Source organism: Nicotiana tomentosiformis, chromosome 9 (genome assembly GCF_000390325.3).
Source record: "Nicotiana tomentosiformis chromosome 9, ASM39032v3, whole genome shotgun sequence".
NCBI classification, from domain to species: domain Eukaryota; kingdom Viridiplantae; phylum Streptophyta; class Magnoliopsida; order Solanales; family Solanaceae; genus Nicotiana; species Nicotiana tomentosiformis.
The window spans coordinates 11,140,689-11,154,188 of NC_090820.1; the positions used below are offsets into that span (position 1 = coordinate 11,140,689).

The window sequence follows — 13,500 nt, forward strand, 5'->3', positions numbered from 1 at the left end:
ATACTTGGTACATTATTTCGTACTGATGTCCCTTTTCTGGGGATACTGCATTTCATGCGTGCAGGTTCAGATAGATAGACGGGTAGACCTCCTCAGTAGGTGTTCCCCGAGTTCAGCTTGATCGGTAAGCTCCACGTCTTTCGGAGTTATTGGGTCTAGGGTTTTGTGTATAAATTTTGTATGTATGTATATATGTTATGGGTAGGTCGGGGCCCTGTTCCGATCACAATACATCCATCAGTAGAGGCTTGTAGGCCTAGTATGTATATTTTTGTGGTTTGTCAGTTGTAGTATTTATGATGACCTTGTCAGCCCAGCTTTATATTGATGTTTAGTCAGCACTAGTTTCCGTTCAGTTTTATATTTTGCTTCGCAAATTGGCTTGCAATGTTTCCCCATGTCCAAATTATGATATTATATGTTCAGAGTCCCTTAGTCGCAATTTGGTACGCTATGTTAGGTGAGGCACCGGGTGCCGGTCTCGCCCCCAGGTTCGGGGCGTGACATTTTCTTTGTCTTTTTTCCTTCATAACTGCTAAAAAATACTTGGAGTTTGAGTCTCCTAGTCTTATCCATTTAGCTCGAGCTTTCTGTTGAAATATACTTTCTTCTATTACCGACCATTTCTCTAGATTCTTTAGGAGTAGTTTCTCTTTAGCAACTAGTTCATCTGAGTAGGAGCTAGGCATTTGATCTTGAATGTCATGTAGCCTCTGTCTGGTATGATCCAACCTATCTTTGATGCCTCTGAATTCAGTGTTATTTAATTGCCTCAATAGTGACCTTAAAGCCTTCAACTTATACCAAACATTCTTCATAGGATCTGTACTTAGGTGATCTTTCCACACTTCTTGTACCAATGCCAAGAAGTTTGGATGGTCAGCCCACATATTGAAGAACCTAAACGGGATCTAACCACTTAGTTCAGCTCTTCTCATTGTAATTACCATTGGAGTATGATCTGATATGAATGACAATCTGTATTCAACTTCCATGTGCTTATATGTTTGCATCCAGTCATCATTGCCTATAACTTTATCTATCCTGCTATAGACTCTAGCAGTACCTTGTTGTTTGTTTGACCATGTATAAATTTCCCCCTCCAAGGTAACTCATTCAGGTTTAGAGTGTGCATACAGTCTGAGAAGTATTGCACTTCATTGCTTGTAACTGGATTACCATAAAGTCTATCTTGAACTGTCAAGACTGAGTTGAAATCACCCCAAATAATCTATGGTTCAGAGTTTTGTGCTGCTAAGGATTGTAATTGTTATCACAAAGGTTTCCTCTGATCAATGGTGTTGAAGACATAAACTACTATCATGAGACAATGCATTGGGATCTTTTTACCTACAATACTATAGTGCATTAGTTGAGCAGACTGTTCTAGCACTGTAATATCATAGAACATGGGATCCCATAACATCCAAATTCTCCCATTGATAGCCTGATCATAATTGTATCTAGTGTGCCAACCTGGTACTACTAGCTAAGCTATGTGATCAGCCTTTTCCTTCTTGACTCTAATTTTTACTAATCCTACAACTTAATAATATTCTCTTTTATATAGGTACACAACTCTTTTTGTTTGTATCTTTGTTAGTACACCTTATGTTCCACACAATCACCTGTAGCAGGTGGTTTCAAGTCAGCCATCAGATTTGTTTGTTGTTGAGGCCCTTGCTTTCCAGGAGACAATACTGCTTTAGCATAGTTCATTGGAACCCCATTGATCTTTACTACAATCTTCCCATTTTCTAGTTGTCTTTATAAGTCTTCCTCTGTTAGCTGCTTATCCTCAAGACTCCCAGATTGCTCAGTAGTACACTCTACTTCCTTGCTTGGCATATCCATATGTTTTTGGCTTTCTCTTGAGGTAGAAGTTATTGGTGCTTCTTTAGTCTTCCATATCTGCTTCACAGGTGGTGACATCCTTTTCCTAGGCTGTTGGTCTTATTTAATTCCTTCTTTGGGAATCTTTGCACAATCATGCCCAGTTTTGAGGCATTTTTCACATAATTTCAGCTTCCAATCATATTCAACAGCTTGTTCAAAAACTGCACCCGATTCATCCATTACTGGAACCTTACTTGGTAAAGGCTTGGTAACATTTACTTCAATAAGTATTCTAGCAAAGGAAATTCGTGATTGTTTGGCAGTACACTCGCCTGCAAACATTGGAATTCCTATAGTGCTTGCAATTCTACTCAATGAGTTACCACTCCAACAGTTCATATGCAGCTTGGGAAACCTTACCCATAGAGGTATTTCTGTCAAGAATTCTGAGCCAAAATCGAACCATGGAGACCATTGCTTCATTATCAAAGGTCTGTTATTCACTGTATATGGTCCAACATACATAATTTCTTTCGTATCAGCCATGTTTTGAAACCTGACTATGTATTAACCTTCATCATGATAATATAGCTCTAGCATAGTCACTATATTCCACATTTGATTTATGTAGAGCCGCATATAGTTGTAACCTAGTTTTTCACCTATCACATAGACAATTAAGGCACACTTCCATTTCAAGTTCTCCTTGTCAATTTCTATTTTTTCAAGCTTAGCTACTAAGTTCCCTTCAACAATTTCAGGAAATATATAGCTCAATGTCATACCTTTGGCAGCAAATCTGTTACATGTTAGTACTCCGGCACAAGTAGACTTCTTGGGCTCCTCCGCCAATGGAACAATGACTGGTACAGGTAATGATGGTTGAGGTACAACTTCCTGCTCCCTGTTCTTCAATGGAACAATAGCAACTCGCGAAGAGGGAGGTGGGACACTGCCTCTTAGATCGACATGCATGAGGATTGGACTTTGATTTGTCTGTTTTTGTTGTTGGCTAGCAGATGCCAAAGTACCTACATAAGTGATCTGTGCTAGAACACTAGATCCAACTTGCATCTTCGAAGCTCCAGAAATCGACTCCATAACAGCTGATGAGCTCCTTCCTATGTTTTTGAGCTTTGGAATTTTGTCATCCACCTTGATTTGTTACTTCTTAGGTCTGCCTCGTGACTTCTTTCCAGCCATAGACGAGATTGGCGCACGTTAGCTTAACCTACGCCGAGAGTACTTGAGAAAAAAGCATGTATTACTTATTGTTTACATGATAGTTCACACTTTATCAAGCTATTAATTAAACATTTGAAAACAAAAAATATGAGAACAAAAGTGGACCAAAAAAAAAAGCGAAATAGTCTCGTGGCCACTTACACTTGTACGAGATTTTAAAGCCGATATATAAACTTTGAATTTTCCTATTTTATCACCTCTACTCAATCAATTGAGTAAAAATAAACCCTTTCGTCAGAGCGTGTAACTCACTTACATGACAGAATAACACATCAAATGCTAAGACCATTTATTATTTTACATGTGTCATCTGTGAGTCCCTTCTTTAAAACTAATTTATCAAAATTTCTTTTCTTATTTTACTTCTTTCACTATGTTTTCTACACAGTTTAGCTCCGCCATCGGGGGAAAAATCCCAACCATCACCTGACTGCCTCAATCGGCCATGAACTTCCTTAAAATTCATTCCATCTTTCACTTCTAACAAAATTCATAAAATCCATACTTCAAGTCAAAGAGTCGATGAGCCACCTATTAAAATTCCGTCAAGGCAACAAAAGAGCCGGCGAAGCTATGTCAAAGAAGGACATGAATGATGAAACCAGATAGAGAGAAGACGTCGGATTGCGTAAGTAGAATTTTCCAGCCAAAATTCGTCAATTTTCCGATGGTCTTTCTCTTTTCTCTAGTTGTCTTCCAGTTTGAGATCGATACAAAAAGAAAAGGAGTTAATGTGAGAGAAAGGATTAACATAATTTTTTGACAAAATCTATTGCTTTTCTTTGTTTTTCAGTACTGATTCCTGGGTTTGGAACAAAAACAGGAAGAAGCGGGGAAAGATTGGACTGGGGGAGAAAGAAAAAAAGGGGGAGGTGGGGGTGGGGGTGTTCAGACATCAATGGGGAAAGGGGAAAAGAAATAAAAATGGGTGAGGGGGAATAAGCGTATTACTTATTTTGGAGGGGGGCTTATTTTCTTTCTTTTTCATTTGTATTTTCTTTTCTTCTGATTTTACATTTTTTAATCAGAATTATTGTAGTCATGCGCGTAGTTTACGTGATCGACTAGCATCATCGCAAGTTATCACCAACACCTTCACAATTATAGTTAGGGATGGGCATATTTCGGTCCGAACCGAAAATATTTTTATTTCGATTTCGATTTTTTCGGTCGGTTTTGGTTTAAAATTTTAAAATTTCAGTTTTTCGGTTCGATTTTCGGTTATTAATTTATTTGGTTCGGTTAACCGAAAAATCGAATTATTAGCAAACCAACAAATTTTCGGTTGGTTTCAGTTTAATTTACCGAAATTTTAAAACAAAACCAACAAATTCGTCAGTCCAATTATTATATAGAGAGAGCCCGATATGATAATGTTCAAACCGAAAATCGAACCGAAATAAACCGAACCAAAATTAAAAAACCGAACTGAACCGAACTTATTTCAGTTCGATTTCGGTTACTACTTTTACAAAACCGAAAACCAAATAACCGAATCGAATTTCTTAAAACCGAACCGACCGAACGCCCACCCCTAATTATAGGTTCAAGATTCTAGTTCTTTTAAAAAAAATGCCAAATACCTATACAACCCCTTAAACTTGGCTCCAATTTTTATTTTGATACTTTAACTATGGATAGTACCTATTGAACACTCAAATTTAATTTTAAGTGTACCTATTAAATACATCTTCTTTACCCTGTGTAAATAATTAAGTGCATATTGTTCACTTTCGGATGATGTGGCAAATGATCGAATGAAAAAGTGACATGTTCCATTTTGACTTTCGATTTTCTTTTTTTAAGGCTAAATATTCCAAAAAATCTATTTTCACCCTTTTTAGTTTTATCTCCACCTCCCCTCTTTCTAAAGCTATCTTTTCCTTGTAGCTCCATTCATGTCTTTCCTCATCTTATCTATAGATCCCTCTCTTTAGCTATGTCCAAACAAAAGGCATATTATTGTTTCTTGGTTGAAAATTTGTCATGTTTGTAACTTCGCTACTTGGCGTTAAATTCTAACATCTAACAGAAAAGTCGATGCCGGCGAAATCGTTGGGTTAATCTCCATGTATGTAGCTATAAAATAAAGTCAATTTTTCATGTTTAATCTCTGAAATTGCTGAATTTCTCTCAGCAAAATCGAATTTGCTTGGTTGATGTTTGAAATTGCCACTTTGTCTTATTGGGTTTGCTTGGCTGGTATTTGACATTGTTGTGCTTTTCTTGTTGGATTCTCTTTGCAAATTAAGCTAGTCGATTTTTCTTGGTTATTGTCTGAAATTGCTGAATTTTTCTTGATGGAGTTCTATCTGTTGATTTCTGAAATTGTTGGGTTTCTCTCGTGGTATCTATCCGAAATTGCTGGATTTTTATTTTTTTCTGGATTTCAAGATTTTTTTCGGTCTCTCTTGATAAATCATTTTTAGGTTTACACTTCTTCTTCTTTGGCATGTAAGTTTATCGAATTTGAAGTGAAATAACAAGTTAATCAATGTTCAAAATGGGATGAATCTGTAAGTAGATCCATAGAAGAAATTAGGAAAAGGAAAATCTGGAGAGATATTAGTGATAGAGACAATGAAGGAGAAAGACAAAGAAAAAAAATATATTTGAAAAAAAAATAAATGTTATATTTCTTATTCGCGCGCCCAACTTTGAGTGAAAATCACACATTATGCCACGTCACATGAAGTTTTTAATAGGTACACTTGAAATTAAGTTGGAGTGTTCAATAGGTACTAGCCATAATTAAAGTATCAAAATGAAAATTGGAGCCAAGTTTAAGGGGCCGTATACGTATTTGGCCTAAAAAAAAAAGAAGTCAAGGAGAAAATTTCCTTTGAGGCGCAAAACATTTTTGGAAAAAGAAGAAAAAAATTTACAACCTTTTTTCAAAAACAGGAAAAATCAAAAACTTCTTCAACTCGAAAATATTTATTCAAGTACTCTGAATTTATTTTTCTTTTCTAGAGATTTTTAAAAACTAACCTTTTTTTGCAAACATCATCAAACGAACACAACTCCGAAAACTTGAAAAATAGAAAATTGGCAAAAAAACTTTTGCGCCTTATTTTCCTTCCAAACGGGATTTCTTTTTTCTCCAATAAGAAGTTTTATTAAAGGTAATTCCAAGAATCTGCATTTTGAAGTGGTCTCACAAGGCATTCGTAAATTTAAATTAAAAAAAATACAATTATTCAAACACATGAATTTTTTTTTAATGAAAAGTCGTTTCCCTATAAAATTATTTTTCCTCCCAAAAGTTGTACCTTGAGATAGTGCAGAACAAGTCAAAAATTGTGTGACAAGAAAATGGTTAAATATAGTAAAGTTTATAATGCATTCAAAGCATGTGGAAGTTGTGGATATACATATTTGAAAGGATAAAGACATTTGGAATACTTTATAAACCAACATTTATTTTTTTGTTGAACAAATCGACATTTTAAATTGAGGTCTTAAACAGTAAATTCTTCTATTTGAAAATCGTGAACATTAAAATTGACTTGGACATTTGATCATTAGCATATGTCGTTATTAATAAAGTTCTCTTAAATATAAAACAAATAATAAAATTATGACAAATGTGCGACCAACCCCCGATATATCTCGCTAAGATAAATTAGTAGGAAATTTGTGCTTTTAGTCCCTCAACTATTAACAAATTCTGACTCGAGTCATTGAGATAGTTAAACACACATTTAACGGTCCATCTACCTATTAATCTTTACAAATTTAACAAATTATTAGTTGTTAGACCAAACTACTCATGTGTTATGTAAAATTGTATTGTTAGCTATTCCTATATATTTGAGGGTGGTACAGTTTTTAAAATAGTTTGAATATAGCGTATTTTCTGTTCAATTTTTTTTTTCGTCCATTCAACAGGAAAGACGATAATTATGTTCAATAAAGTTAGATTTACAGTAAGAAAGAAGTAATTGTCTTCCAAAAGAAAATAGAAATTAAAAAAAAAATACTTTCTCTAACAGTAATCACTCTCTGAAATTAGGAAAATTGATCTTTTTTCTTATTGTGTTGATTGTTCTTATTATCGGCCTCAGTCTAAAATTTTAACATTAGGAAGTTGGAGTATGTTTCTACATTTATCATAAAATGAATCGCTATTGTTTCACTCTTATATAAACGCAATAAATAAATCAAAGGGTCATTCACTCTCACACAAGCAAAATGAGATTAATGATTAATTTCTTAATTTAATTTTTTTCCTTTCTTGGCTATTACTTCTATGGTGAAAATCAATTCATGATCATTTAACTGGATTTTGCATTTCTACTAAATAAGTATTCCATAAGAAATGCTTTTTGGCTAATAAAATCTACTAAACTTCAATAATTTAACATAGCAAATAAAAAAAGGTAAAATATTAGATTTTATTCTTAGCCAAGTTACTCTACCTATCCCTATAAAATGACCCTTTTCCCATATTACACAAGCACATAGTTTGTCGATATTTATATAACAGAAAAAAAGATACAAAATTATGTCTACCACATATTGTCTTTTGCTACTCATTGCTATAGTGGCTCTAACCATTCCCTCTCTTGCTCAATATGAGCATAGCGCGCTAGATAAGCACAATAACAATAATTACGTCTCAAGTTTCAAATAGTTCTTTACGAAATCTTCCTCGTCGGTTCGGTTTCTTTGATGATTGGGAAGAGGAAAGGATAATAAGTGTAGTGCAAGTAGAAGAACTAAAGCATGAACATGAACACAATCACAAGCATGAAAGCAATTTTCAATTAAGATCTTGTTGAAGGAAAAGCATAAGCGTCATCACAAGTCATCAGGGACGTACACAGGAGTTTTTGTAAGCGGTCTCGAAATTTATTAAAGAACGGAAATAATAACTTTAATTATTATACTTTTAGACAAGATATGTCCTTAGTCCATTGGTTTGGTTGAGTCTTAAGTTAAAAAAGGTACTGAGTTCAATTCTACTTCATCACAATATTTAACCACAGGAGCTCTCTCAAATATTTGCAAAAACAAAGTACTAGTTGTGGTTCGACCCTTTGACCTTTTAGAGCAAAATCAAGTACATAACCAGCACGTCAAGAGACAATTTATTTCAAGCGATGTCATTTTTTTTTTACTTATGCGCTTTCTCACGGTATTAATACATATATTTAATAAAAGATTTCGGTGAACCAATGTCACATCACACCGCTTCGTCAAACGTGCATCCGCCCCTTAAGTCATTACCACCATCTCCTGCTGAAGAACCAGCATTACGGCTTTTAACATCTTTTGAGTAGAAACGAAGTTTTATAGGACTGTTTAGTAGAGTAATACTTAAAACCTTAGTGTTCGGAGAGGAGTAGTTGTTTTTTTAAAATCATATATAATATGTAGTGTTATAATACATCCATTAAAATTTTTATTGCATGTGATTTCACATCAGTATTGATAACTAAGAACTCTTCCTTTAATTTGATTTATTTATCTGTTTAAACTAGAGTGTGTAACGAGATAAAATTTGTTTTTCATTTTTATTTAAGATAAGCAAATTCAAAGAGAAAAAAATGTCTTCGAGGAGAAAAATATTTTGTAAAAAGGAAAATTTCCACTTTATGAAAGCAATCAACACTTCAAACAACAATAAATTAGCCAATTCAATCCCACAAGTAGGGTAAAGCAATCATCACTTCAAGATATGAAAAACTAACTCAAAATCTCCCAAGAAAAAGGTTAAACAATATGACGGTAGAATTAATTGTTTTCGGCCACCAAGGGCTATAGATCGGTTCGATGTTGTCATGATAAGTGTAGCAAGTCGATAGTGTACTTGATGATTTAAAGATTCATCGACTTGCATTAACTTTCCGTGGCTAGTAGGAGACTTTAATTTGCAAGTTCACAGTAAAATGAATGATTATCATTATCTAGAGAGATCTCGGATTCAAACTTTGAGAGTGTAGTAATCCCTCGTATGAAACGCTCTCAGGTGGCACGAATATGGTTAGTCAGGTCACTGAGTTTCAAATACTAAGATGGTCATATATACCGAAAAAGTTTGGATCTAGTAAATAGAATTTTGGTTTTGTAAATTGCAAGGATAGAAACATTAAAAGACTTTGTGAACACATTCTTTGAATTGGTGCCTTTAAATAATAGCACGACTAATGGCAGCTCGCATTATTAGCTGATTAATTTTTCATTTTAATTTTTTTAGTTTTTGTTTTTTAAATACGATAACTGATGGTTAGGGGTTATAATGACCCAACCGTTCATTTTGATTTTTAGAACCCCGTTCCCCTAAATAAAACTCCTCGTATGTGCTTTTATAAATTATGACCTGCGGGGATGGTTGGTTCGGGATTTGGAAGTGTACAGGTTAAAATCGGAATATTTGGTTCCTTAAGTTGGCATTAAAATGCTAAGTTTGACTTCGGTCAACATTTTGAGAAAACGACCCCGGAATAGAATTTTGGACTTAGGAGCGCGTTCAAAATTTTATTTGGAAATCCGTAGTTAAATTAGGCTTGAAATGGCTAAAATAGGAATTTAAGTTTGAAAGTTTGACCGAGGAGTTGAATTTTTGATATCGGGGTCGGAATCCAGTTCCGAGAATTTTCATAGCTCTGTTATGTCATTTATGACTTGCATGCAAAATTTAAGGTCAATCGGACTTGATTTGATATGTTCTGGCGTTGTTTGTAGAAATTGAAAGTTTCAAAGTTCATTAGACTTGAATCTATGTGTGATTCGTGTTTGTAGTGTTATTGGATGTGATTTGAGGACTCGACTAAGTTCGTATGATGTATTAGAACTTGTTGGTATATTTGGTTGAGGTCCCGAGGGGATCGGGTGAATTTCGGATGCTTAATGGATCATTTTTGGACTTGGCTTAATAGCTGAAGTTCTGGTTCTGCAGGTTCTGGTTTCCTTCTGCGCGATCGCTCCAGAAGGTATGCGATCGTGTAGGGTTAATTGGGCAGCTGAAATTTTGTGATATGCGATCGCGTGGGCGAGTCCGCGATCGCGTAGGTTTGGCAAGCTGTGCTACGGGAACGTGTGGCTAAGACCGAGCTCGCGAAGAGGAAACGAGGCAGAAGCTGGGCCACGCGCTTAATGCTTCGCAATCGCGTGAGAAGGCTCACGATCGCGTAGGCTTGCGGAGACTGTGCTTCGCGATCGCGTGGAATTTTTCGCGATCGCGTAGAGTTATTTTTTGGGTAATAAAAACTTGTGCTTCGCGATCGCGTGAGTTGGTCCGCGATCGCGTAGAAGAAAAAGCCTCGGATTGATGCGATTTTTGGAAAATTTTCGGAGAAAACATCGGGGTAAGTGTTCTTAACTCAATCTTGGTTAGATTACCCGAATTCATCACTATTTTTAATAATTAATTGGTGATTTAAATTGGAAAAATTTGAAAACTCTCTTGGATAGATTTGAAGGTCGAATTGTTATCGAAATTTAGTCATTTTGGTATGGTTAGACTCGTGGTTGAATGGACGTTCATATTTCGTAACTTTCGCCGGATTCTGAGACGTGGGCTCCACGAAAAATTTTTGAGTTAATTTTGAATTTTTATTGAAAAATGTAGTATTTTCTTATGGAATTGATTCTATAATTTTTATTGGCTGTGCCGAATTAATTATGACTAGATTCGAGTCGCTCGGAGTTGAAAAATCGAGGAAAGGCATACTACTTGGTTAAATTGGAGCAAGTCAAGGTAAGTAACTTGTCTAACCTTGTGTGGAAAAAATTTCCCCTAGGATTGGTATTGAAGTGATAAATTAAAATGTGTTGAAAGTCGTGTACAAGAGGTGACGAGTGTGTACACGGGCTAAATGTGAAAGATTATGTCTTTAAATTGTGTAGATCGCTATTGCATATTAATTAAATAATTTTACCTTGTTATATTCTTTATCATTGATTTAAATGTTTATACTTTAAATTTGCTTGACATTTTTCTGTTAATTATTTTACCTGTTTAGTTAAAACTTGATTTCTTTTATTATGTGCATTATTTGAAGGGTGATTTTTTTTAAATTAAATATTATTAATATGAATTATTTGACATTTTAAATTTGGTATTGAAGCAACGTATTAAAATTTTAAAATATTATTTTATTGAGTTATTTATTCCCGAATATTTTGTGAGATTTTCGTGCTCATTGTGATGGAGCCGTGAGCTCTTTATTGTAGAAAAATATTATTGTTGGATTATTTTGGCATGAGTCGTGAGCTCTTTATTATGGAAAAAATATTATTGTTGGATTATTTTGGCATGAAACATGAGCTCTTTATTATGGAAAAATATTGTTGTTGATTTATTTTGGCAAATTAAAATATTGGGCACTTGAGGTACAAATTGTGATATATTGTGATATTGATACGCATGCGGTGGTATAAGGTCTGGGTATTGAAACGCATGCGGTGAGATAAGGGTGGCTTGATACGCGTGGCTAGTAGGAGAAACTACTAGAAGTCATGCGGTGTGATAAGGATGGCTAAAAACGCAGGATGCTATTTCGGTAAAAATATTTTCTTTAAATAAATTGTGAAGGCTCCCGCGGTGATATAAAAAAATGAGATATTGTGAATTTATTTATGATTTGGGACTACGAGGCGGTACCTCGGGAGTGCCCTTGTTGATATTGATTTATGGCCGCAGTTGCCTTTGATTATTATTGTGATTTTTCTTAAAGTTGAAAAGAATTATGTTTTGTTTCCGCGATGTATTAGTTTTCATTATTTGGTGTAATTAAATGGTGACATACTACTTGACTCATTTCCATTGTCATTTTATCTTATTATATTGTTAAACATTTTACTATGCCATTATTTATTTTTCTAGTAGGGCCTGACCTAACCTCGTCACTACTCTACCGAGGTTAGGCTTGGCACTTATTGGGTACCGTTGTGGTGTACTCATACTACGCTTCCGCACATCTTTTTATGCAGATCCAGGTATATCTTACCAGCCCATACATCAGTGAGTTATCGGTGTACGGAGACTTCGAGGTATATCTGCTAGCGTCCGCAGACTCCGGAGTCCCCTTCTATCATTATCATGTTGCTTCCTTATTTTCTTTAAACCTTGATATATATATATAGACATTGAGGATACATTATTAGAAGCTTGTGACTTATTTCTATCAGATTTTGGGAGTTGTAATTATTTAATTTGTAGTTTATTTATTTCAGATATCTATTATTATTCCGCATCGATAGGCTTACCTAGTCTTGGAGATTAGGTGCCATCACGACCTCCTACAGAGGGAATTTGGGGTCGTGACAAGTTGGTATTAGAACTCAAGGTTCATAGGTGTTATGAGTTACAAGCAAGTTTAGTAGTATCTTGCGGATCGGTACGGAGACGTCTGTACTTATCTTCGGGAGGCTATGGAACTGTTAGGAAAATATTCACTTCTTTGATTCCTTATCGTGCGCACTGTTGACTTCAAAGTTCTAAATCATTATCTTTCTATTCTCGCAGAGATGGTGAAGACACGCACAACTGGATCCGATGATCAGACACTCGCGCCCCCTGCTGGAGCCGCAAGAGGCCGGGGCTGGGGCAGAGACTAAGCCAGAGGCCGAGGAAGACCACGCGGTGCTGCCAGAGCACCTGCACGAGCTGCTGCACTAGAGCCACCAGTAGCTCCAGTTGGAGAGCAGGCACCTGAGACGCCTGTTACTACTCCTGCACTTCAAGAGACTCTTGCCCAGTTTTTTAGCAAGTTTGGCACTCTAGCTCCGGCAGGGTTAATTCCACTTGCTCCTGCCACATCTCAGGTCAGGCCATGCCCCAGAAGTTATACCAGTGCAGCCAGTTGTCCCAGTTTGTCCTGAGATTAGGACAGCAGTTTCACAGAGGGAGCAGCTCAGGCTCTAGAGGTACAAGAAGTACCACCCTCCCACTTTCAGCGGTTTAGCTTCAGGGATGCTCAGTGTTTTCTGGAGGAATGTCACCGTATCCTTCGTACTATGGGTATTGTGGATTCCAGTGGGGTTTCTTTCATGGCATTCAAGTTTAGAGGAGCAACCTACCAGTGGTGGCGGGCATATGAGTTAGATAGTCCCGCTGGGGCATCTTCACTCACTTGGACTCAATTTTCAGATATGTTCTTAAGGGAGTATGTTCCTCAGAGTCTTAGAGATGCATGGCGCATAGAGTTTGAGCAGTTGGGCCAGGGTTCTATGACCATGTAAAAGTATGCGGTCCGATTTAGTGAGTTGGCTAGGCATGCACCAGCCTTAGTTTCTACTGTTTGAGAGCGGGTTCGCAGATTTATTGAGGGCCTCCACCCTAGTATCATATTCAATATGGCACGAGAGCTAGAGATGGACATCACATACCAACATGTAGTGTCAATTGCTAGGAGATTGGAAGGTATGCAGACCCAGGAGAGGGAAGAGAAGGAACCTAAGAGACCCCGA

General features: G+C 36.1%; 1 protein-coding gene across 1 annotated transcript; it reads right to left on the minus strand.

Annotated features, from left to right (window-relative positions):
* Positions 1-1,953: 1,953 nt before the first annotated feature.
* On the minus strand, positions 1,954-2,382 carry LOC138898379 (uncharacterized). Its single transcript, XM_070184439.1, has one exon. The coding sequence runs from the start codon at positions 2,380-2,382 to the stop codon at positions 1,954-1,956; it is 429 nt and encodes a 142-aa protein (XP_070040540.1).
* Between the last annotated feature and the right edge of the window lie 11,118 nt (positions 2,383-13,500).

Excerpts from the sequence above, each read along its gene's own strand:
- LOC138898379 (XM_070184439.1), bottom strand. The coding sequence starts at position 2,382 with ATGGCTGATACGAAAGAAATTATGTATGTTGGACCATATACAGTGAAT.